The sequence below is a fragment of the Nerophis lumbriciformis genome, linkage group LG03 (genome assembly GCF_033978685.3).
Source record: "Nerophis lumbriciformis linkage group LG03, RoL_Nlum_v2.1, whole genome shotgun sequence".
Taxonomy (NCBI): Eukaryota; Metazoa; Chordata; class Actinopteri; order Syngnathiformes; family Syngnathidae; genus Nerophis; species Nerophis lumbriciformis.
The window spans coordinates 46,896,542-46,923,766 of record NC_084550.2 but is presented as its reverse complement, the minus strand read 5'-3'; the positions used below and the strand labels follow the sequence as shown (position 1 = coordinate 46,923,766).

At 41.4% G+C, this 27,225-nt stretch overlaps 1 protein-coding gene across 1 annotated transcript in view; it reads right to left on the bottom strand.

Annotated features, from left to right (window-relative positions):
* The window catches only part of aldh1l1 (aldehyde dehydrogenase 1 family, member L1), a 74,155-nt gene extending 54,214 nt beyond the window's left edge, over positions 1 to 19,941 (bottom strand). Inside the window, exons 1-5 of the mRNA XM_061937956.2 lie at positions 19,802 to 19,941; positions 19,493 to 19,731; positions 18,689 to 18,711; positions 13,529 to 13,674; positions 1,540 to 1,774 (exon numbers count right to left, since the gene is read on the bottom strand). Coding sequence (XP_061793940.2) covers positions 1,540 to 1,774; positions 13,529 to 13,655 — 362 coding nt within the window. The 5' untranslated portion in view covers positions 13,656 to 13,674; positions 18,689 to 18,711; positions 19,493 to 19,731; positions 19,802 to 19,941. The remainder of the gene's footprint in view (positions 1 to 1,539; positions 1,775 to 13,528; positions 13,675 to 18,688; positions 18,712 to 19,492; positions 19,732 to 19,801) is intronic.
* Positions 19,942 to 27,225: the final 7,284 nt, after the last annotated feature.

Sequence of the window (27,225 nt, the reverse complement as noted above, 5' to 3'; positions counted from 1 at the left end):
TTATCTTTCAGACTTGCTTTTACACTATGAACCTTCCCGGGCTCTGAGATCCTCCGGCACTCATCTCCTAATTATTCCAAAAGTCAGGACACAAAGTCACGGGATGGCATCTTTCTACCATTGTGGCCCCCGTCAATAGAACAGCTTGCCTGAGGAACTCAGGGCAGCAGAGAACGTTCATGTTTTTAAGAGCAGGGTTAAGACCCACCTTTTTTCATTTGGCTTTTACTTGATATTAATTATTTTATTGAAGTCATTTGTAGTTTACTTTTTATCCTATTAGTTATGCAAGATTTTATTTAGTTCTATTTATTATTTATTTACTGCATGTATATATATATATATATATCAAAATATAGTCAAGGTTTCTGTGGTTTATCCGTTATACCGTGCTCAGTACCGGGGTAGAGCGGAATATACGTTAGGTCAGGAAAAAGCCTGTTTCCCTGCTCGTCGGGGGATTTTATAAATAAATAAAATCCCCTGACGAGCAGGGAAACCTGCGTAACAGGCTTGTAGGGATGATATAGCCTCTGTGTTTTTTATGACCTAATGTATATATTTATAAATATATGTTTTCTTTTTTTCTATTAATCTTCATATGTCTTACTTGTATTTTATTATTTATCTCTACACATGGTTCTTACTATTTTACACGTTTTATTATTTTTATTTTCCAACGTTCCTCAGATGAGCCACCTGCCTCAGGGGTTATCGGACGTGCGTGTGGGGGCGCTTTTGTGTCAGCGTCCTGGTGTCCATGGTCTGGTGACCTCCTGGTGCAGATGGCTTTTGTGATAGTGTTTACTCACATGTCTCCTCTGTACTCATTTGTCCATATAGTTGCATATGTGTGTATGTTGTGTGAGTGTGTTTGTGTTTGGTATCTGTGTCCGTGCGTACGTATGTGATAATGAGGGATCTGGGTCACCCGGGTATTGTTTTTAACTTTGTAAAGCACTTAGCGTTGCATTTTGGGGCGGCATGGCGTAGTGGTTAGAGCAACCGTGCCAGAAACCTGAGGGTTGCAGGTTCGCTCCCCGCCTCTTACCATCCAAAAATCGCTGCCGTTGTGTCCTTGGGCGGGACACTTCACCCTTTGCCCCCGGTGCCACTCACACCGGTGAATTGAATGATGAATGATAAGTGGTGGTCGGAGGGGCCGTTGGCGCAAATTGCAGCCACGCTTCTGTCAGTCTACCCCAGGGCAGCTGTGGCTATGAAAGTAGCTTACCACCACCAGGTGTGAATGATTGATGGGTTCTACATGTAAAGCGACTTTGGGTACTTAGAAAAGCGCTATATAAATCCCAGTTATTATTATTATTATTATTATTTCTTTTATGTATGAAAAGCGCTTTACAAATACAGTTTGACTGATTGAGTTTGATAAAGTACGTGACATAATAAAAGCCAAAATTTTGTTCAGCAATATCATATAGTGAGGAAAAACAAGTATTTGATCCCCTGTTGATTTTGTAAGTTTACCTCCTTACCTCATATTTTTAAGTTCATCCGGTATTCTCGTGTAACACTCACCAGTTGATAGCAGAAGCTCCTCGATGGCGAGGCAGCAGGGACGGGTGGTAGATGATGGAGCCGTGTTTGGGATGGTCAATAACCTCCATGGGGATGAACTGGGAGCAGAAGGGCAGGACGTTGAGTTCGGCCCCCACGGCTTTGTACTGGGCCACGACCTCGGCTATGGCCTGGCCCTTCACACGCCAGCGAGGAAACTTGAACACGGCCACGCCATCCTTTTCCGCTTCTGTAGCTGCGGTTTAAAAATCAACAATTTAAGGCTCTAATGGTCTGATTAGAGCTAAAGATCAAGGAAAGTAATTTGGATAAACTAAGTGGAAGACTTGTGGAGAACCAATACAAATACAGAGCTGACATCTTAGATGGCATTAATTTGAATAACGGAGGAGATTACCAATGCAATAGATGGTAAACAGTGTGCAGCTAACAAAAGCATTTGACACAATTGATCATAATATATTAATTAACAAATTACAATGGTATGGTATCAGAGGGTTGGTCTTGAACTGGGTAAGAAGCTACTTAACCAACAGGAAGCCATACGTGAAGCTAGGCGAACACACGTCTACAGCCCTAAATATATCTTGTGGTGTACCCCAGGGATCAATACTGAGACCAAAACTGTTCAATCTCTACAAAAATGACATATGTAAAGATACAAAAGACTTAAAGTTAGTATTATTTGCAGAGGAAACGACTGAGTATGGTTCAGGAGAAAACACACAGAAGCTAATACAAATAATAACAGAAGAAATTAACAAATTAAAAATATGGTTTGACAAAAACAGACTATTTGAATCTCAGTAAAACTAAAATAATGCTATTCGCTAACGGCAGACGAGAAAGACAAACACAAATACAAATAAGACGGAGGGACATTGAAAAGATAAAAATAAATAAATCAAATGACCTGGAAACCTCATTAAAAATATACAACATAAAGTAGCAAAAAAATAGGTCAATAATGAATTAAGGCACATATGTTCTGGACCAAAAATTAAGCAAATAAGTAAACAAAGTAATAATATGGTCCAGTTTAAGAACCTGTCCAAACTCAAAGTAAAAGGAAGAATAATCCTGATAAACATCTTGAACATTATAAACAACTAATTATTTATTAGAACTTTATTGATTAGTTATTTTTCTATTGTTATATATTTGTTTATGTTAATGATTGCGCACAAGAAGTGAATAAACAAATGTGTTAGAAATTGCGATGAAGGATTAATTGCTTCTTCCTGCTCATTTTCAGACATGTTGTAATGACAAACTGTAATAATATGATGTATCAGATTGTAACTGTATGCATGTTGGAATTTTTTTTAAACCATAACCATCACCATACCCATAACTATTCTGAAACAAATATAATCAAAGACTTGTACCCCCAAGAAAGAAAGCAGAGTCCAATTGGAGTAAGTACAGTGACATCGGATTTAAAGTCACACAAAAATAAAATTACCGTGCTTACTGTCGCTACGTATTCACTGTTGCTACGTCTCAATGGTGTGTTAAAGACTAACTTCCTCTTCGTGTCTTCCGGCATTGTTTGTTCTGCTCCGGCTGTTTTGTTGTTTATTGCAAGATATTCTTGTTGTTCATTGTTGCCATTCCTAGTTTTTGAGCAAATATTAAAATACTTTTTGGTACATTTACCTGTAATTTGTTTATAAGTTGTCCATAACTAATACAAAATGTCAGCATTTCCCTGTCACCTGCTGCATGAAATCTTTCACATACGGTACTTGTTTCTGATCACTAGCAAGCCTTTAAAAAGGTCGACCAAGCTCTACCCACACACAGCCCGCTCTTATTTATATCCGTATCTACCATCTAATATGTCACACCTGACTCTTGAGTTGGGATTACAACTCCAGTATGTCAGCGTGTCTGTGATCTCTTTTTTTCCCCTTTTTTTCTCTTCCTCTTTCTTCAGGGGGAGGATCCACCAGGGCAGTTCCTTGATGTTCCATTGTTGGGGTCCCTGCAGGTAGCGTGAGTGGTTCCCGCGGCCCCGTGCTGGGCAGTGGTGGGGCAGCCTTGGCGGGCCCCGCCCTGCTCTCCTGGGGGGGTTCGGTTCGTGGGGGCTCGGTTGCTGGTGGGACGGGGCGATCTTCCCGGGGGGGATTCACTGGCTTCTCCTGGGCGCGTCTGTCTAAGGCCTGCCGTTGGCCTGCCGGGCGGCACAGTGGGCCTGGCTCTAGGTGTCCTGTCGCTGGCCAGCCTGACGGCATGGGGCCGGTGGTCCCTTGTTCCCTGGGCACCGCACCTGCTGTTTTGGCTTGGGCTCCCTGGGTGGCTGGGGCCGTACTTCGGCTCCTGTACATACCGTACATACAAATACACGTACATACTCACATACACACAATTATTCATACATACATACGCACATTAATTAATTTATACATACATACGCGTACACATAGGTACTTACCCACATACATAGGTACATGTGCTCCCACATACATACACAAATACAGTACATACATACACACTCACGGTACATACATCCCCACGCACATTCACTGTACAAACATACATATGCACATACTGTACATATTAGGGGTGTAACGGTACACAAAAATTTCGGTTCGGTACTTACCTCGGTTTAGAGGTCACGGTTCGGTTCATTTTCGGTACAGTAAGAAAACAACAAAATATAAATTTTTTGGTTATTTTTTTACCAAATTTGTAAACATTTGCATAACATACATATACACACAGGGTCCATTGCCAGGGTTAATGTGGTCAGCATATATAATATAAAAACTAAATAAGATAAGGCTCAGAATGGTTTCTTAACAAAACTTCTACATATAAAGTGCTTTTTTGATTGATTGATTGAGACTTTTATTAGTAGATTGCACAGTACAGTACATATTCCGTACAATTGACCACTAAATGGTAACTCCCGAATAAGTTTTTCAACTTGTTTAAGTCGGGGTCCACGTTAATCAACATTAAACTGCCTCAAGTTGTTGCTCAGATTAAATAAAATAAAACATTAAAGGCCTACTGAAATGCGATTTTCTTATTTAAACGGGGATAGCAGGTCCGTTCTATGTGTCATACTTGATCATTTCGCGATATTGCCATATTTTTGCTGAAAGGATTTAGTAGAGAACATCGACGATAAAGTTCGCAACTTTTGGACGCTGATAAAAAAGCCTTGCCTGTACCGGAAGTAGCAGACGAGTAGCGTGACGTCACAGGTTGTGGAACTCCTCACATCTGCACATTGTTTACAATCATGGCCACCAGCAGCGAGAACGATTCGGACCGAGAAAGCGACGATTTCCTCATTAATTTGAGCGAGGATGAAAGATTTGTGGATGAGGAAAGTGAGAGTGAAAGACTAGAGAGCGTGGGAGCGATTCAGATAGGGAAGATGCTGTGAGAGGTGGGTGGGACCTGATATTCAGCTGGGAATGACTAAAACAGTAAATAAACACAAGATATATATATACTCTATTAGCCACAACACAACCAGGCTTATATTTAATATGCCACAAATGAATCTCGCATAACAAACACTTCCCCCTCCCGTCCATCTAACCCGCCAATACAACTCAAACACCTGCACAACACACTCAATCCCACAGCCCAATGTACCGTTCACCTCCCCAAAGTTCATACAGCACATACATTTCCCCAAAGTCCCCAAACTTACGTACGTGACATGCACATAGCAGCACGCACGTACGGGCAAGCGATCAAATGTTTGGAAGCCACAGCTGCATGCGTACTCACGGTACCGTGTCTGCGTATCCAACTCAAAGTCCTCCTGGCATAGGTGGATTAATGAACGGGCCTACCGGGCCCAGGCCCAGGGGGCCAGAGGCCCCAAGGGGCCAGGCCAACTTGGCCCCGCGGCCGCGACGCATGCAAAACTACTTTTGCAAAAATAATAATCTTAGGCCCCAAGGGGCCAGGCCAACTTGGCCCCGCGGCCATGATCCATAGAGGGTCAGAGGCCCCAAGGGGCCAGGTCAACTTGGCCCCGCGGCCGCGACCCACAGAGGGCCAGAGGCCCCAAGGGGCCAGGCCAACATGGCCCTGCGGCCACGACCCACAGAGGGTCATAGGCCCCAAAGGGCCAGGCCAACTTGGCCCCGCGGCTGCGACCCACAGAAGGCCAGAGGCCCCAAGGGGCCAGGTCAACTTGGCCCCGTGGCCACGATCCATAGAGGGTAAGAGGCCCCAAGGGGCCAGGTCAACTTGGCCCTGCGGCCACGACCCACAGAGGGTCATAGGCCCCAAAGGGCCAGGCCAACTTGGCCCCGCGGCTGCGACCCACAGAAGGCCAGAGGCCCCAAGGGGCCAGGTCAACTTGGCCCCGTGGCCACGATCCATAGAGGGTAAGAGGCCCCAACGGGCCAGGTCAACTTGGCCCCGCGGCCGCGACCCACAGAGGGCCTGAGGCCCCAAGGGGTCAGGCCAACTTGGCCCCGCGGCCACGATCCATAGAGGGCCAGAGGCCCCGAGGGGTCATGCCAACTTGGCCCCGATCCATAGAGGGTCAGAGGCCCCAAGGGGCCAGGCCAACTTGGCCCCGCGGCCACGATCCACAGAGGGCCAGAGGCTCTCAATCATTATTATCAAAGCTAATTCTCAAATTGGATCACACAACCTCACTCACATATTCTTTATCAATTATTAAAGGTTGTTTCTGAATTTTGATCACAGAACTTAATGCAAATATTCTTGATTGATTGGCAAAGCTCATTCTCAAATTTTGATTACACAACCTTACTCTGACAAATTATCATTATCAAAAAGCTCTATCTCGAATTTGGATCACAGAATCTCACTCAAGTATTCTTAGCTGTGCCCCTCCCCCATCGAGTCTTTCATAAACCGGTCTGTTCTTTTAGAATCTCCTCATTTGGTACTTTGAACTCGTGAGTGACTGCTCAAAATTTGGTTTCCTTTCCCTCAGTTCAGACTCAGAGATAATTTGAAATCATTCCACAAGAAGTTTAACGCGCACACACACACGACACACACACACTTGAGTTGAGCATTACTTGGAAATTCTTATATTTTCCATTTTGCTGTTATTATCAGCATCTTCCCATTTTGTCCTTTTCTTTCAAAAAAGTTTACAGTCTGACATTTGTCACTGCTGTCAGTTAATAACTTTTTGGTCTTTGACCCATTTTGTCATTTTCTCGATTCGATCGTCACTGACCACTCTCTCCTGTCTGGCAGACATCGTTGCTGCCATCATAGCCAGCAAGCTGCCTGCAGATAGCAACATTTTGGTGTCCTTTGTGAAAATATTTAGAAAGTAGACAAAAGTACACAAAGTTGTACAACTATTATCTTTATGATCTTTTTTTTTTGTTTGTTTGTTTCTCTGTTACTGTGTGTGGCCAATTAAGCGACTTTTGGCCATACCTGGCTGGTGACATTTAGCGACTTTCTGGTTGTTGTTAAAATTAATAATAGCAACAGTTCTCTTCATCTTAATGCAATTTATTGTGTCTGTCCTTTGAGAAATATTAAGAAAGAAGACAAAAGTACAAGACATTGTACGATTACTATCTTTTTAAAAATTATTTGTTTCACTGTCAGTGTGATTGAGCGACTTTACCGCTAGATTTCGCGTCTTTTGGCCATACCTGGCTAGCGACTGAAAACATCATTTAGCGACTTTTTGGTTGTGAAGATAAGTGGTAAAAGCAGATCTGCCTGTTGGTCTTCCCACATTTTGCCATTTGGTACTTTGCACTCTTGTTGGTCACTCCAAGGCATTTGTCCCTGCCTTCAGCTAGTCATTTGGCTCTTTTGGAATTTATTTCACTGTAATTGGCTCTCTCTTTCTCCTCAGTACAAATCAGTCTGTTCCCTTGCCATTCATCACTGACCACTCCGCTCTCCTGTCTGTCAGACATTGTTGCTGCATGCAGATAGCTTGGGGTCCTTAGTGAAAATATCAGAAGAGAAAAGTACACAATTATCTTAATCATCTTTTTTTATTCACTGTCAGTCCTTCAGTGAGTCCCAGTGTGTTGGCGATTAAGCAACGTTGGCATTCGATTTAGAGACTTTTGGCCATACATGACTGGCGACTCAAAACGTCATCTAGTGACTTTCGCTGTCTGAGTTTAGCATTGATTGGAAATCTGTTATCAGTTCTTATAGAAATCAGCTGATTTCTGCTTTTGACTGTTAATGCTAGATTACTAGTTTTGAAAATTGCATCACTCACACACACACACACACACACACACACACACACACACACACACACACACACACACACACACACACACACACACACACACACACATAGTTGGTTAAGCTGTTGTGATAGGCAAAGAGCCAATGTGCACAGAAAGAAGGGAAATATGGATCATAAACGTCTTAAGTGGAGGAGCTAGAAAAAAAATTCAGCAAGAAAAGAAAAAAAAGGAATCAGTTTTACTTGAGAGTGTTCCAAATATCTCCAGCTTCTTCAGTACAAAGACATCTGCTGAAAGCAATTCTATAAATGCTACTGCAAATTCAGCTAAGGTTAGCAATGCACCTGAGCTAGCATGTAGCTCCCAAGATCCTGAGACCACTACAAGTGTACGCACTGAACCAAATGCTTCGGATGCTAATGATTCAACCAACTCAGCAGTAGCCAGTTGCTCGGATGAATGTGAGGTCACTGCACCTCTGGACAGCATAGAAAATGAGTTGAATCTTTCTTCAACACCATCTACAGTGACAACTCTACCTAGTGATCCCGCTAAATGGGCTGATACCCTCACTGAGTCAATGAAGGAAGTTCTTATTCAAAGAGGTGCAAAATCATTTCACAACCGTCACAGCCATTATCCAGCTTCTGTGAGGAACAGTGGGCTAGGAGGCAAAACCCGATGCCTAAACAATGAACATTTTACTTCACACCTGCCCAATGGACAACGAGTACAAAGAGAGTGGATGATGTACTCTCCCTCTACTGGTAATGTTTACTGCTTTGCATGCAAACTGTTTTCCCCAAAAACGCATTCTTTTGTGACAGGCTATTGTGATTGGAAACACTCACAAAGATTTGGTGAACATGAGCGAAGTGCTGAGCACATAACCTGCATGCAAGCAGTCTTGAACCGCGCCACAGGTGCCACAGTTGATGCAGACCTGTTCAAACAGTTTCAGGCAGAGAGCAGCTATTGGAGGCAGGTGTTACAAAGAGTTGTTGCAGTCATTAAATTCCTTGCAGAAAGGGGCCTTGAATTTAGGGGTAAAAATGAATCGTTAGGGTCTCCTCTCAATGGGAACTACCTTGGTATTCTGGAGGTCCTGGCTGAATTTGATCCCTTTCTAAAGGATCACATCAGAAAGTTTGGGCAGATGGGTCGAGGTAATACCTCATATCTGTCCTCCACCATTTGTGAGGAATTCATTGAATTGATGGGTGCAAAAACCAAACAGGCTATAGCAGATGAACTGCAAGCAAGCAAATACTACTCTATCATTGTGGATTCAACCCCAGATTTATCTCATGTGGACCAATTGACATTCATATTCCGTTTTGTTAGTAAAGAGGGCAGTGTTGTTGAACGCTTTGTGGGTTTTGAGCCCATTACTAGCCATACAGGTGAAAGTTTGGCTAACTGTGTCATGTCTGTGTTGGAAAATCTAGGGTTAGAGCTGTCAAATTGCAGGGGGCAGGCTTATGATAATGCCAGCAACATGTCAGGGAGGTATAATGGGTTGCAGGCTCACTTAAAGAAAAGCAACCCATTAATACACTATATTCCATGTGCAGCTCACTCTTTGAATTTGGTGGGAGTCAACAGCATTGACAGATGTGGAAATGAAGTCTCCAAGTATTTTGACTTGATTCAGTCTATTTACAACTTCACAACTGCATCCACACACCAATGGGACAGGGTATTTGGCAATTCCAACATAGATCTCACACTTAAAGCTTTATCCAACACGCGTTGGAGTTGCCGTGCAGAATCTACCAAAGCACTGTGGCAGAACTACAGTAAAATAAGAGCAGCACTACAGGGTATTTCCACTGATGACACAGAGAAACGAGACACACAAACTGAAGCTGACAGTCTAGTGCGGAAGCTGGATTCACTTGAGATGGCCTTCATGGCAGGCTTTTGGGACACTGTTCTGTCCAGATTTCAGGCCACAAGTCTGCAACTTCAAAAAGCAGACATGGACCTTGGTACAGCCGTTAGATTGATGGAATCTCTGCGCACCTTTGTTCTCTCCCAAAGAGATCTATTTGATCATTTTGAGCAGAAAGCCTTAAACATGTTGGGTGGCACCCCATCTTACAGGGCTGAACGGACGAAGAAACGTAAAAAGTTTGCTGATGAATCAGCATCCCCAGATGTTGTGCTTGAGGGAAGGCAACTGTTTCAAATAGAGACATTTATTGCCTCTATTGATCAACTGAGTTCAAGCCTTAATCACCGTCTGGAGGCCTACAAACATCTGAACAATTTGTTCAGTGTCCTTTTCTCTTTGGATACAGAGTCCAATGCTTCAGTCCTTCACAAGGCCAAGATTCTCACTGAATCATACTCATCTGACCTCAATGAAAGTCTTGGACAGGAGCTTATACAGTTCAAATCTTTTATACAGCTCAACAACACTGATGAGGAGAGGACCCCTTCAGGACTGCTCAAAACAATAATACATTTTGGACTACAGCCTACGTTTCCTAATACATACATTGCGCTACAGATTTTTCCTCACTCTACCGGTCAGTAACTGTGAGGGAGAACGCTCATTCTCTCTTTTGTCAAGAGTCAAAAATGAGCTGCGCACAAGAATGACTCAGAAAAGATTAAATGCGTTATCTCTAATGGAAATTGAGAGTGAGCTGACAAGAGAGTTGGACTTCAATGATGTGGTGGATGATTTCGCGAAATTGAAAGCACGAAAGAAACCCCTTGCTTAAAGGTGCACTGTGTAAGATTTTTAGGTTGTTATTTCCAGAATTCACCCATTCACTAATGTTAGGCTACCTGTTTTCATGAATACTTACCACCACCATAAAATTCCAAGTATCCATTATGACTGGGAGAATTGCACTTTCGCCATTTCTGGGAACTGTCTGTCACCTGGATTCTGAAGATAGGATTGACTTTAGGCAGAAGCTTGGTGCTTTCTCTGGCAAACTGAACCTCAAGCTTCATTCTCTGCAGCTTTGCATTCTTGTTCAGACTTTCATCGACAAGGAACTTTTCAACTTCCCCACTATCGTGAAGGGGCCACCAAAAGATTTCAGTGTGTCCAGCATGTCTAGTCTCTTCTTCTCCTGTCTTTGAGCCATCTCTTGTTTCTCGTCAGCCCAACTCTCGAATTTTGCCTTCATGAGTTTACTCCAGTTGAGTTCAACCTCTCTTTTTGCTTGTGCTGCTGCCTTGAAACCTCTGAAGCTCCTGGCTCTTCTGTAAAATTATTGACCTATTGACTGCGTTCAGTGTGCTCAACTTCTTCAGTCTGTAGTCCACCTTGCCACATTGTCTCTCCATCCCAATGTTGTGCACAGGGGTGCCATCAATGTTACTAGCCTGTTCACTGACAGGGTCCATTGGGAAGGTCTCCTCATCCATCCCATAGTCCATCCTCTGCCTGGCCAGGACAGTCTTCAGATGGGGCAGCATGAGATCTGTCAACTGCTTCACTTCATCCAAGTATTCAGCAGCCACGTCTGACACTGAGTTCAGGACATGTCCAGTGCCTGTCCAGCCACTATAGCATTCTTGCTGTCTACATCCAAATCCACCATGAAACTCTGTAGCACTTGCTCCATCTTCATATCGGCCTCCGCCAACCGCATCACTTTATTCATGGCACTGCTGAAGCCCAGTGTAGTGTGGGTGCCACAAAAGATCTGCCCTGCTGGTTTTTCCAAGTTGTTCATCTCTGCCAACAGCTTTGAAAAGCCTTTGTTGTGCTCTGTGCTGTCAGTCATATGTGCATCTACAAGTTTATAAACATCCTCCACATTGACTCCTCTGACCGACGCCAGTATTTCGAACCCCATATCCACTTGCATTTCTATGTCCTCAGTGGTCTCTCGGTGAATGGGTAAGACAGGCAGAGGAAATGGGCTATCTTGACCTGCATGCAGCCCTTGTACCATGAACTGGCCTACACCTTTCTTTGTGGTGCTCTCCGATGCATGTGTTATCATTTTACCTTTCTCCTTCTCCTCCTCAAGCTTTCCCACAAAATAGATACAGACTTTGAGCCTCAATTTGCTGCACAGCTGCCGTTATGCCAAAGTGTTTTCCTAAGATATTATTTTATTTTTAATGATAGAAGGGAGGAAAAGGGGGCAAAAATCATGTCCAATTTAGTTTTTTGGGTGGGGTGGGGGGTTTATTTCATGATAGGTACCAACTTCCAATACATAATATCTCTCAAATGACCCAATGCACCATCACTGAAGTGGGCATAATCATTTTCCAAAATTTTTATTTTTAGGCCATTTATCCCCTCCCCCTACCTGTGTCTGTGTGAAACCTGTGCTTGTCTGTGTGGTATACCTAATAGTGTGTGTGCAGTATGTGCACTCTTCTGTACAGTACAGTGTGCATGTCTGTTCACAGTATACAGTATTTCTTGCATAGTGCGTGCGTGTGTGTGCGCGTGCACGCGCGGGGTTGAGGGGCCAAGACCATGTCAGGCCCAGGGGGCCAAAATTTCTTAATCCGCCCCTGCCTCCTGGTAAGAGTCTCTGTTGTCCCAGTTCTCCACAGGCCAATGGTAAAGCTTGACTGTCATCTTTCGGGAATGTAAACAATGAAACACCGGCTGTGCTTGTGTTGCTGCAGCCGCCCGCAATACACCGCTTCCCACCTACAGCTTTCTTCTTTGCTGTCTCCATTGTTCATTGAACAAATTGCAAAAGATTCACCAAAACAGATGTCCAGAATACTGTGGAATTTTGCGATGAAAACAAACGCCTTATTAGCTGGCCACCATGCTGTCCCAAAATGTCCTCTACAATCCGCGACGTCACGCGCTGACGTCATCATACCGAGACGTTTTCAGCAGGATATTTTGCGCGAAATTTAAAATTGAACTTTAGTAAACTAACCCGGTTGCAATGTTAAGATTTCATCATTGATATATAAACTATCAGACTGCGTGGTCGGTAGTAGTGGGTTTCAGTAGGCCTTTAAACAGTTTCAAGTCAACTCAACCTCAGATTAACTTTTCTCCCCCCCAGCCTGGCTAACTTGGCAGTAAGAGGTGGGAGCTGTTTGCTCGTCTTTATCTTTGTTGAAGCGATGTTCACTTGGGGGTGGTGCCACTTCAAATGGGTTAGCATGTTTGACGTGTTGCAGAAGCATGCCTTACCGCTGCTGAACAATGTCGGCAAACCTCCGTCCTCTGCACCGCGCAGCAAAAGAGTTCTCAAACGGGAGATCTTAACGAGGCAGGAGGGTCTTCCATATCTGGCTTTTATATGTTGTCGTAGCCCGGTCGTTGCTAGCATGCCGTGTGTTGTGCCTCGGTGTGCATTGTTTACACAACGTGCGCTACGCTACTTAATATGTCCGTGTGGAAACTCGTTCGGTACACCGCCGAACCGAACCGAAACCCCCGTACCGAAACGGTTCAATACAAATACACGTACCGTTACACCCCTAGTACATATACAAGTACATATACATACATACATTCATGCATATAATCACGTTTCATTAAACATATATTAACGTTGTTCCCCTAGGGGGAACTGGGTAACACATGGCACACTGACAAAGCTTAACCTATTGTTACTATAACAATCTACAAGGTTAATACAGTTCACTTCTCTTTCTTCCCCTCCAGCGCCAAACATTCATTTACAGTCAAATGCAAATAAGGCAACAAGAGAAGTATCCCACACTTCTCTATTGTAAAGTAAATCTGTACAGCAGATATGGGCGTCTACACCAACTACATGATTTGCCCGAGTGGGTGGACAGGACAAAAAAAAAAGCATCCTACATCGCAGTATACTTACCCAGTGGGTCAGCCTTGCCGTCCTTGTCAGGGATGGTGAATACTCCAACGATGGTATGACCATCTTCTCTCAACTCTTTATAAACCTCCTGGCCAAACAGACTCTGACCAATCACAGCAATCTTCATCTTCACGCCTCACAGTGGTCTGAAGAAAGAAAAGACGGGCAATATCGTAATGCATCTTTCTATTATGCGTGATTATATTAAACCATCCTCATTTATGTGTGTATTACTTTAAAAATGTGCTTCTATCGGCCTTTGATTGAATCCCTATCAAAGTTGCTAAGATAAATTGTAGAGCTTGAATGTACAGTATAGAAAACTAGAAAATTCATGGGCCTGCGATCTGAGCCATGGACCTCTGGCTGGGGGTCACCGGAAGCAGCCGTACTTATTAGATTGTGCCGAGTGTCTGAATCTGTGAGTTTTAGGTGTAACTGTACAAAATGAATTACAGAGCTAGCCTAAAACATTAGCATCCATCCATCCATCCATTTTCTACCGCTTGTCCCTTTCGGAGTCGCGGGGGGTGCTGGAGCCTATCTCAGCTGTATTCGGGCGGAAGGCGGGGTACACCCTGGCCAAGTCGCCACCTCATGGTGCTGAATTTCCCCCAGGGATCAATAAAGTACTTTCTATTCTATTCTATTCTATCGAATGGCCAACACCGACATACGCACATTAAAATGCTAACACTTAACAAATGTGCTATTGATGGCATTCTAACAGATAGCATGTCTCACACGTCAATTAACACGGCTGTAAGGTGTATGGCTTTGGAAACAGAGAAAAACATTTAAAAGTAGACGGAAAAGTTTGCATGTTTAAGTTAGCGAGCTAGCATGCTATCATTTGCATGCTAGAAGTTAACAAGTGGCACATACCAAGTAATAAGACTCTGGGGTAAACGGTAGCAAAACTAGCTCAAAAAGTTAGCAAGTTAACGTTAGTATGCTAGCAAGCTAACGTGACCATAATAATAGTTAGCATTTGTCACATACCAAGTTATAGGACTCTGAGGTGTATGGCTGGGGAATTACGTTAAAAAAAAAAAAAGTAAAAAAAAAAGAAAGAAAAAAAGGGCACAAATAGCTAAAAAAAAAGTTAGCGCTTAGCACACATGAGACCTTTCCGACGGCATAACATATGTGGGGGTTCGTTGGCCGGTTCGTCTCGTGGTGGCGGTAAGAGAAGAACAATAATAATCAAGTTTGAAGTATGAGCAATAATGATATTGGCTGCAATGGGCTGGCAGCATGTGAATGGGCGCTGGCATTGCAGCAGGCCCATAACAAGTATTTGATCCCTTACTGATTTAGTATGTTTACCTCCTAGCAAAGATAGAGAGACGGAATATTAAAAGAAAAATATTGAATAAAGTTTATGAATAAATTAGTGTTTGAGTGAAATACATATTTTACCTGCTCAGTGGCCTAGTGGTTAGAGTGTCCGCCCTGAGATCGGTAGGTCGTGAGTTCAAACCCCGGCCGAGTCATACAAAAGACTATAAAAAAGAGACCCATTACCTCCCTGCTTGGCACTCAGCATCAAGGGTTGGAATTGGGGGTTAAATCACCAAAATGATTCCCGAGCGTGGCCACCGCTGCTGCTCACTGCTCCCCTCACCTCCCAGGGGGTGGAACAAGGGGATGGGTCAAATGCAGAGGGTAATTTCACCACACCTAGTGTGTGTGTGACTAAGTTTAACTTTTAACTTCCTACCAACCACCAAGCAGAGGACTCTGTTACAGAGTGGTTATGTGTCCATGAAACACACAAATGAGTGCTGTCCCTTTAAGAAAGTACTCCTACTCTCCACTCATTATGGGCTTGATCTACTGAAGGTTTGTTGGTATTAAAAAGTGAGTAAACTTGATAACAGGCAACCCGGTTTTTACCAAGCTTGGATTGCGTCTTGTATATGAGCCAAATAGCTCATTTGTCTTCATGAATATGTAGAATATATGCTGATTATTAGAAATTCCCACTGTGCTGTAGGAGATGCAAATTTAGCAACCACAATGTGATTTATCAAACCTGAAACGGTTTGCTGACGCTGTTTTTGCAATTATTTTAGCACGTTTGGAAGATATGTGCAAACTGGCACAGTTACGCACAAATGGATGCGCCGCGGTCATTGTCAGGAGGCGATCGGTGCAATGATAGACAATGGAGAAAGCATCCTCCGTCCGTGTGTGTGTCAACATAGTGCTTCACTTAGGTGCCTGTCTCCCTCTACCCAATGATTGACAGTCCACAGTTGGCTCTCTTTTGCCCAAGGTCTGCTGGGATAGAGTCCAGCTCCGTGCAAATCTCAAACTGTGTGAAGTTGGCCTCCTTTCTTATTGCAAATTGTTTGTGCTATAGACATTTTCGTTTGTGCCGTTATGGTTAAGGTTATTCGAAAATACATTTTCTGACGAGTGACGTCATCCAGACCCCTCACCCCCACCATGTCAAAATCTCCCCAAACCTGTCCCATTTGTTTGTGCTGCTAATTTTTTTGTCTACTATAGTTTTTATTTTGTCAACATTTTGTAACGAATAACTAGCACCCCCACCTTGTCAAATGCTCCCCAAACTTGTCCCAACCTTTTGTGCTGCAACATTTATGTCTAACTATTATAGTTTTTCATTGATGTTTTATAGTTATGTTTATAACGTGTTATGATTCATAACCAGCCCCCCAAATAAGTCAAAATCTCCCTAAACGTGTTCCATTTGTTTGTGCTGCGTTTGTGCAGCAATCATTTTTTGTGTAACTGTTATCGTTTTTAAGTTATTAACGTTTTCATATTCACAACCATCCCCTACACCAGAAGTACCCAAACTTGACTCATTCGGTTATTGCTACGTTTGTGCTGAAAAACAACTTTGCCTATTATACTTTTTAAGTTCAATATTCTAGCTTTTATTATCAAGTCAATACATAAAACATATGATAATTAGACCAAAATTGTTTGCGCCACAAAAGTAGCACAAACGTATGGCAGTGTTATTTTATTATTTACAGTGATAAGGGGGCGGCAACTTCACACAGGTGACCTTGAACTGCAAACTGGACAACAAAGAGCAAAATGAAAGGTCAACTAAATACATACAGACATTGCTTACTTTTTGCAAACATGCAAAGTCACTGTTGTGTAAGTAGGTCCAAAGAACAACTTGAGTAACAGTCATGTGTTCGTGCATAGCATGCAGTAACATGCATAGCATGTTCTCTACAACTTTTTACAGAGTGTGCTTTGCAACATCACACGTTGGAGAAACCAGACTTTTAGAAATATTCCACAATCGTCTGTATCAAAGGAATACAAGCAAACCTTTAAAGACCTGCAGTGTTTTGTCACTTTGTTTGGTAACACTTTAGTATGGGGAACATATTCTAAGTAACAAAGACTTTAATTTAGAGTTATTTGGACCCTAGTGGAACATATTCTAAGTAACAAAGACTTAATTTACAGTTATTTTGTTAGGGTTAGGGTTAGGGTTAGTAATGGTGAATATCATACTTGCCAACCCTCCCGGATTTTCCGGGAGACACCCAAAATTCAGCGCCTCTCCCGAAAATCTCCCGGGACAAATTTTCTCCCGAAAATCTCCCGAAATTCAGGCGGAGCTGGAGGCCACGCCCCCTCCAGCTCCATGCGGACCATAACGTCCTCCCAGCGCGGTAACAACACACAACAACAGCAGTCACGTTTTCGTCCACCGTAAAGTAGTTCGTCTGCCGTAAACAGCAATGTTGTGAAACTCTTAAACAGGACAATACTGCCATCTGCTGTACATGCATATGTGACAATAACATCTACGGCTTTTAGAGAGTGTAGTGCACAACTGCGCACACAACAAGGAGACGAAGCAGAATGCATCATCAGACAGGGTGTTCAGCATGGTTAGAAAAATAGTGACAGAGAATAGAACAAGGATGGACAATTCAACCCTTAACTCAACAATGAGTAGATGAGTGTTATGTGTGTGTATATGTGTAAATAATTGAACACTGAAATTCAAGTATTTCTCTTATTTATTTATTTATATATATATATATAATAAAATAAATATATATAGCTAGAATTCACTGAAAGTCAAGTATCCCCCCCGACTACACCCCCCCCCCCCCCCCCCCCCCCACCTCCCGGAATTGGAGGTCTCAAGGTTGGCAAGTATGGTGAATATGTTCCCCATGCAGAATAAGACATTAATAAGCACGTAATAATGACTCATTAAGAGCCAATATGGACCAATCAAGTTTGTCTAAGTCTACGTCCAAGTTTCCTGGTTCTTGTGTGAGTAGACAATTGATCCGTCTTTCAGTGAGTAAGGATCTCTGTGAGATGTTCTATATAAATAAAATTATTTATATAGAACATCTCACAGAGAGCATTCACATGGTTAAAAATCCAAACAGTACAATTAAAATAATTGCATGATGCGACAACAGAGACATTGCAGGTAAAATAATCTATATGATGATAAAAAATAATGGATATATAAAATGATAATTGAGTATTACTATAATGCACACTTTAAATGTGTTCTTTTAAAAATGTCAACAGAAGGTGGCTGCTCTCAGCTCATAGAACATTCTACATCAAGCATTCTGCTCGTTACAATCACACATTAGGGCTCAGTCATTAACAGCTGCAGAGAGCAAGGTTCACATTTAAATGAGTTTGGCTTTTAATCGCAAACTACGCTCACGTCCAGACAACCGTGGCGATTTACAGAAACACAAATCCCCTCCCCATTCAAATGTTTAAAAAAAAAATCAATGACAACATAAAACACAGTCACCGGCTTTAATGTCCATATTATCCAATCATTAAAAAAATCAACCAAAGTAAACCCGGTGCTATTACAATATCTAAAGTACTTCTTAAAAGGCAAAGTACAGAAAATATGTCTCTTACCTCAGTAAGATATCGTACATTGACATAGATGTATATATATATATATATATATATATATATATATATATATATATATATATATATATATATATATATATATATATATATATATATATATATGTGTGTGTGTGTGTGTGTGTGTGTGTGCATAGTATATTTAGTGCAATAAGTTCAGTCATGAGTAAAATGAAGGTGTGTGTAATGTACACATAAGGAATGATAAATATTTTTTAAACACATGCTTACCCCCGCTTGTAGCGCTGTGTTGTCTGAAAAAACAAGAGAGTGATTAGTTGGGCCTGGGTAGTTTTATTTTCCTCCCAAGCACACATGCAGTCGGCCTGTTGCATAACACAGCGGGGAAGCAGACTGATTGGACGGGCCTGGAATGAGGCAGTAAGGAGGCCACCTATCAGCCGCTGATGCCTCTGATCAACCCAATCACGCCAAAACTACCTGGCACACAACACTAAAAAAAAGGTTAATAAAGTACACACAAAACTGAAGGTTAGTATATTGTGCAGGAAAATACCTTTAATAAAAATCAAAGTTTGAGTCAAAGTCTTGAAAGCATACTTATAATAAACTGTACTAAAGTACAGAAAGTAAAGGTTAATAACTTCTAAAAATATATATATGTGTTTAATTAGGGCTACACAAATAATTCTTTGATAATTTACTTTGATCTATTTTCTACAGTACATTTCTGATGGATTTTCTTGCTTATTTCTGTGCTATGGCTAAAATCATCATGGCAGAGCAGCTTAAAAACAGAGTAGGTTTTTACTGAGTACAGCACCCAGAATGGATGTGAATACTGTATTTTCCGGACCATAAGGCGCACCGGATTATAAGGCGCATTAAAGGAGTCGTTTTATATATATCTTTTTCTAAATGTAAAACACTTCCTTGTGGTCTACATAACATGTTATGTTGGTTCTTTGGTCAAAATGTTGCATGGATGATGTTTTACAGATCATCTTCAAGCCGCTTTCTGACAGTCGCTTCAGGATGCGCCGTTTTGTGGGCGGTCTTATTTACGTGGCTCACCTTCGACAGCGTCTTCTCCCCGTCATCTTTGTTGTAGCGGTGTAGCGTGCAAGGACGGTGGTGGAAGGAGTGTCAAAAGATGGAGCTAACTGTTTTAATGACATTCAGACTGCCAAGGCACGGATTCGAACCCGTCTCCCTCATGATTTTGAGTGTCACAATTCCTCCTCTGGCTGCTCGCTCGGACACGCCCCCGCAGCGACAAGGCTGCAGGCAATCACCCATCAGCGCACCTGGGCCTGACGAGAGGGAGCGCCATAATGAGACAGCGAAGCCAGGAGACCTTCGCCAGAACGTAGCCAATCTCACCCGAGTAAGCATCACGTCTGGCACCTCTCCCTAAGCTCCTTGCTCGCCTTCTTTGCGCTCTTCCTCGTTCCTGTCTTGATGTCCTTTGTGTCTTCCGTGATTGTGTCTTGCCTCACGACTTCCTCCCGGATTGTTGCTTGCTTTCCCCAATCCTTGACCACTGTTTGGACCCGGACATCGTTGCCTCTCTCCAGCCCCTGACTGCTTGCGTCCCTGCGGACTACCCCTTCGCCTACCCCTTTGGATTCGACGAAAAACACTGGTAAATTCAACATTGTTAATTCCACACATCGTCTGCATTCACTCACTAGTGGTAGCATACACATCCCACACATTCATCAAAGGTTTAAATAAACCTTTGAAAACGCAGTTCTGCCTTGGTGTCGCCTCCTTCCCTTTGCCTAGTACACAACACAGACTTTACTTCAATCAATAACGGAGCAGCATCTCCTCATCCGGAAACAACACCGGAAATGTCTTCCGTGAAAAACTGTCCGACCGGAACTCTCTAATAACTAAAGCTCCTTGGGTGAATAATGTAAACTCACTACACCGGTATGTTTTAGGGCTTTCATGGTGAGTTTACTGACAGATATAAGTAAGAACTTTACACTACTTTATATTAGAAATGGCAACAGCGAAGGATGAATGTCCCATAACAAGAAGATAGAGAAAAAGAAGAAGCTTATCAACTACATGGTTGACACGGACTACAAAGGCAGACGCGCGCAACTTTTCAGGATTTATGCAGATCCCAAATACAGATCAGCAGGTACCAGAAAGTAAGAAAAGTTGCTTTTGCATATTGCGAAACAAAACGCCAGATATGTCTTACCTTATACACACACCATAATAATACGCCTATGTTTAATGCGCAGACAATCCATCAAGCAGTGTGGCTTCATAGCTTACCAAAGTCGTACTACAACATTTTGATAGATTTTTGAGCGCCGTGTGTAATGTTCTATATTTTCAATGGAACATGTAAAATGTTGGTGTTGTTTACTTGAGTCATATAGCCATCATATTGCAGTCTACGCGTATGTATTATGTTTGACTGCCACACTTATCGTTACACCATGTACCAAAAAAAATTGCTTCGAGGTCGGTAAGCAAAACCAGAATTTTTCCGTACATTAGGCGCACCGGGTTATAAGGCGCACTGTCGAGTTTTGAGGGGGAAAAAAGGATTTTTAGTTTGCCTTGTAGTTCGGAAAATACGGTAAATGATTTTGGATTTCCAATTTAAAATGCAGCTGGGATAGGCTCCAGCCAACACCGCCACGACCCCGAGACTGACAAGCGGTAGAAAATGGATGGATGGATTATAATCAAAGAGTATGTGAACTCTGGACTGTTGGGACTATTTTGTCCCAATAAAAGTGTGATTAATAAGTGAGCTAATATAAGGAAGTGAAGAAGTGAGTAAATACAAAATGTAATAAAAGTAGTACGTCGGCTTGTAGTACGGTCTCTTGGGTACTTCTTATGCTTTAAGTTGCAAGCAAAAATTCAGTTTATGAGCCTCCCTACCTCTAGTTGGCGTAGCACATGTTACTAAGAACCCCCATAAGATCTGACCAAAACATCCGGTCTTACTTGCTAACAATAGCTTATAGCTAGAGATGGACATAACTTTGTTATTCCAATAACTGTTGGTACCTGTTTTGGGGTTTTTAGGATCCTCATAAGGTAAAATTGGAATTTAGACCATGGATGATATTTATAAAACAATCTTGCCTTCTTTCAAACAAGCCGTTTGGTATTCGGAAAGACGGTGACGTATTTTGCCTTAGTTACGTCAGCGGATATCGCCATACGTGGTAGAGGTTTATCTGCAGCCCTCTGCGTGAGTCCAACACAGGTCACTACACAAACTTCCAGCTAAAGAAGTAAAAAGTCCCCGGTTAACTTTTGTGTTTGATGACAATGCACCGACTTGGAGTATCTGACGCAGAGCTTTGAAGCATTCACACAATACTACGTTAGCGATGTAGCATTGTTAGCTTCACCGGACTACTTGGAGACAAGATATAAACAGCTTATTGCAGTGTACATAGTCACTTCAAATAGGGAGACAGACATTATAAAAAAGCACATACCCTGGATATTTACCATACCAATACCATACGAAGCTGTATTGACTGAAATAAATAATTGAAAAATCTTACTTATCTCCTCGCTTCTGAGATTTTCTGGCTCGTGCATGCACATGCATCTTCTGCTTTTGCCATTTCTAATACAAAACCCAAAACTAGTGAAGTTGGCATGTTGTGTAAATCGTAGATAAAAACAGAATACAATAATTTGCAAATCCTCTTCAACCCAAATTCAATTGCCCGAGCTCATCTAAGATGGACTGATGCAAAACGGAAAAGTGTTCTGTGGTCTGACGAGTCCACATTTCAAATATATATATTGCTTCAACAGCACATTTCTGGTGCTGTAGTTGTATAAAATGTTTCAAAACGTCATCAGGAGTCCCGACACAACCAGAAAATGGTAGAAAATGCATTTTTTACGGAATTTTTTTTTTTGCTAAAATGTCGTAAGGGGGGACCCTTACAAAAAATTTAAAAAAACGGACTTGCTTCAGCAGCACATTTCTGGTGCTGTAGTTGTATAAAATGTCTCAAAACGTCAGCAGGAGTCCCGACACAACCTGAAAATGTAAGAAAAAAAAGGTTTTACGGAAAAATGTTTTTGCTAAAATGTCGTAAGGGGGGACCCTTACAAAAAAATTCAAAAAAACGGACTTGCTTCAGCAGCACATTTCTGGTGCTGTAGTTGTATAAAATGTTTCAAAACGTCATTAGGAATCCCGACACAACATACAAATGGAAGAAAATGCATATTTTACGGAAACATTTTTTGCTAAAATGTCGTAAGAGGGGGCCCTTACAAAAAATTCAAAAAAACGGACTTGCTTCAGCAGCACATTTCTGGTGCTGTAGTTGTATAAAATGTCTCAAAATGTCATCAGGAGTACCGACACAACCAGAAAATGGAAGAAAATGCATATTTTACGGACATTTTTTTGCTAAAATGTCGTAAGAGGGGGCCCTTACAAAAAATTCAAAAAAACGGACTTGCTTCAGCAGCACATTTCTGGTGCTGTAGTTGTATAAAATGTCTCAAAATGTCATCAGGAGTACCGACACAACCAGAAAATGGAAGAAAATGCATATTTTACGGACATTTTTTTGTTAAAATGTCGTAAGAGGGGGCCCTTACAAAAAATTCAAAAAAACGGACTTGCTTCAGCAGCACATTTCTGGTGCTGTAGTTGTATAAAATGTCTCAAAACGTCATTAGGAGTCCCGACACAACCTAAAAATGTAAGAAAAAAAAAGGTTTTACGGAAAAATGTTTTTGCTAAAATGTCGTAAGGGGGGACCCTTACAAAAAAATTCAAAAAAACGGACTTGCTTCAGCAGCACATTTCTGGTGCTGTAGTTGTATAAAATGTCTCAAAACGTCATGAGGAGTCCCGACACAACCTAAAAATGGAAGAAAATGCATATTTTACGGAAACATTTTTTTGCTAAAATGTCGTAAGGGGGGACCCTTACGAAAAATTCAAAAAAACGGACTAGCTTCAGCAGCACATTTCTGGTGCTGTAGTTGTATAAAAAGTCTCAAAACGTCATCAGGAGTCCCGACACAACCTAAAAATGGAAGAAAAAAAAGGTTTTACGGAAAAATTTGCTAAAATGTCGTAAGGGGGGACCCTTACAAAAAATCCAAAAAAACGGACTTGCTTCAGCAGCACATTTATGGTGCTGTAGTTGTATAACATGTCTCAAAACGTCATCAGGAGTCCCGACACAACCTAAAAATGGAAGAAAATGCATATTTTAGGGAAAAAAATGTTTGCTAAAATGTCGTAAGGGGGGACCCTTACGAAAAATTCAAAAAGACGGACTAGCTTCAGCAGCACATTTCTGATGCTGTAGTTGTATAAAATGTCTCAAAACGTCATCAGGAGTCCCGACACAACCTAAAAATGGAAGAAAATGCATATTTTGTGGAAAACTTTTTTTGCTAAAATGTCGTAAAGGGGGACCCTTGTGAAAAATAAAAAAAAACGGACTAGCTTCAGCAGCACATTTCTGGTGCTGTAGTTGTATAAAATGTCTCAAAACGTCATCAGGAGTCCCGACACAACCTGAAAATAGAAGAAAAAAAAGGTTTTACGGAAAAAAATTTTTGCTAAAATGTCGTAAGGGGGGACCCTTACGAAAAATTCAAAAAAACGGACTAGCTTCAACAGCACATTTCTGGTGCTGTAGTTGTATAAAATGTCTCAAAACGTCATCAGAGTCCCGACACAACCTAAAAATGGAAGAAAATGCATATTTTATGGAAAACATTTTTTATTTAAATGTCGTAAGGGGGACCCTTACAAAACATTCAAAAAAACGGACTAGCTTCAGCAGCACATTTCTGGTGCTGTAGTTGTATAAAATCTCTCAAAACGTCATCAGGAGTCCCAACAACCTGAAAATGGAAGAAAAAAAAGGTTTAACGGAAAAAATTTTTTGCTAAAATGTCGTAAGGGGGGACCCTTACAAAAAATCCAAAAAAACGGACTTGCTTCAGCAGCACATTTATGGTGCTGTAGTTGTATAACATGTCTCAAAACGTCATCAGGAGTCCCGACACAACCTAAAAATGGAAGAAAATGCATATTTTAGGGAAAAAAATGTTTGCTAAAATGTCGTAAGGGGGGACCCTTACGAAAAAGACGGACTAGCTTCAGCAGCACATTTCTGATGCTGTAGTTGTATAAAATGTCTCAAAACGTCATCAGGAGTCCCGACACAACCTGAAAATGGAAGAAAAAAAAGGTTTTACGGAAAAAAATGTTTGCTAAAATGTCGTAAGGGAAGACCCTTACGAAAAATTCAAAAAAACGGACTTGCTTCAGCAGCACATTTCTGGTGCTGTAGTTGTATAAAATGTCTCAAAACGTCATCAGGAGTCCCGACACAACCTAAAAATGGAAGAAAATGCATATTTTGTGGAAAACTTTTTTTGCTAAAATGTCGTAAAGGGGGACCCTTGTGAAAAATTTTAAAAAACGGACTAGCTTCAGCAGCACATTTCTGATGCTGTAGTTGTATAAAAAGTCTCAAAACGTCATCAGGAGTCCCGACACAACCTAAAAATGGAAGACAATGCATATTTTGTGGAAAAATTTTTTTGCTAAGATGTTGTAAGGGGGGACCCTTACAAAAAATTCAAAAAAACGGACTAGCTTCAGCAGCACATTTCTGGTGCTGTAGTTGTATAAAATGTCTCAAAACGTCATCAGGAGTCCCGACACAACCTAAAAATGGAAGAAAATGCATATTTTGTGGAAATTTTTTTTTGCTAAAATGTCGTAAGGGGGGATCCTTACGAAAAATTTAAAAAAAACGGACTAGCTTCAGCAGCACATTTCTGATGCTGTAGTTGTATAAAATGTCTCAAAACGTCATCAGGACTCCCGACACAACCTAAAAATGGAAGAAAATGCATATTTTACGTAAATTTTTTTTTGCTAAAATGTCGTAAGGGGGGGCCCTTACGAAAAATTAGAAAAAACGGACTAGCTCCAGCAGCACATTTCTGGTGCTGTAGTTGTATAAAATGTCTCAAAACGTCATCAGGAGTCCCGACACAACCTAAAAATGGAAGAAAATGCATATTTTATGGGAAAAAAATGTTTGCTAAAATGTCGTAAGGGGGGACACTTACGAAAAATTCAAAAAAACAGACTAGCTTCAGCAGCACATTTCTGGTGCTGTAGTTGTATAAAATGTCTCAAAACGTCATCAGGGTTCCCGACACAACCTAAAAATGGAAGAAAATGCATATTTTATGAAAAAAAAATTTTGCTAAAATGTCGTAAGTGGGGGACCTTTACGAAAAATTCAAAAAAACGGACTAGCTTCAGCAGCACATTTCTGGTGCTGTAGTTGTATAAAATGTCTCAAAACGTCATCAGGAGTCCCGACACAACCTGAAAATGAAAGAAAATGCATATTTTACGGAAAAAAATTTTTGTTAAAATTTCGTGAGGGAGGACCTTTACGAAAAATTCAAAAAAACGGACTAGCTTCAGCAGCACATTTCTGGTGCTGTAGTTGTATAAAAAGTCTCAAAACGTCATCAGGAGTCCCGACACAACCTAAAAATGGAAGAAAATGCATATTTTACGGAAACATTTTTTTGCTAAAATGTCGTAAAGGGGGACCCTTACGAAAAATTCAAAAAAACGGACTAGCTTCAGCAGCACATTTCTGGTGCTGTAGTTGTATAAAAAGTCTCAAAACGTCATCAGGAGTCTCGACACAACCTGAAAATGGAAGAAAAAAAAGGTTTTACGGAAAAAAATTTTTGCTAAAATGTCGTAAGGGGGGGACCCTTACGAAAAATTCAAAAAAACGGACTAGCTTCAGCAGCACATTTATGGTGCTGTAGTTGTATAAAATGTCTCAAAACGTCATCAAGAGTCCCGACACAACCTGAAAATGGAAGAAAATGCATATTTTACGGAGACATTTTTTTGTTAAATTGTCGTAAGGTGGGACCCTTACAAAAAATTTAAAAAAACGGACTAGCTTCAGCAGCACATTTCTGGTGCTGTAGTTGTATAAAATGTCTCAAAACGTCATCAGGAGTCCCGACACAACCTAAAAATGGAAGAAAATGCATATTTTACGGAATTTTTTTTTTTGCTAAAACGTCGTAAGAGGGGGCCCTTACAAAAAATTCAAAAAAACGGACTTGCTTCAGCAGCACATTTCTGGTGCTGTAGTTGTAAAAAATTTCTCAAAACGTCATCAGGAGTCCCGCCACAACCTAAAAATGGAAGAAAATGCATATATTACGGAAATTTTTTTTACTAAAATGTCGTAAGGGGGGACCCTTACAAAAAATTCAAAAAAACGGACTTGCTTCAGCAGCACATTTCTGGTGCTGTAGTTGTATAAAATGTTTAAAAATGTCATCAGGAGTCCCGACACAACCTAAATATGGAAAAAAATGCATATTTTACGGAAACATTTTTGCTAAAATGTCGTAAGGGGGGACCTTTACAAAAAATTGTAAAAAACAGACTTGCTTCAGCAGCACATTTCTGGTGCTGTAGTTGTATAAAATGTCTCAAAACGTCATCAGGAGTCCGGACACAACCTGAAAATGGAAGAAAAAAAAGGTTTTACGGAAAACAATGTTGCTAAAATGTCGTAAGGGGGGACCCTTACAAAAAATTTAAAAAAACGGACTTGCTTCAGCAGCACATTTCTGGTGCTGTAGTTGTATAAAATGTTTCAAAATGTCATCAGGAGTCCAGACACAACCTAAAAATGGAAGAAAATGCATATTTTATGGGAAAAAAATGTTTGCTAAAATGTCGTAAGGGGGGACACTTACGA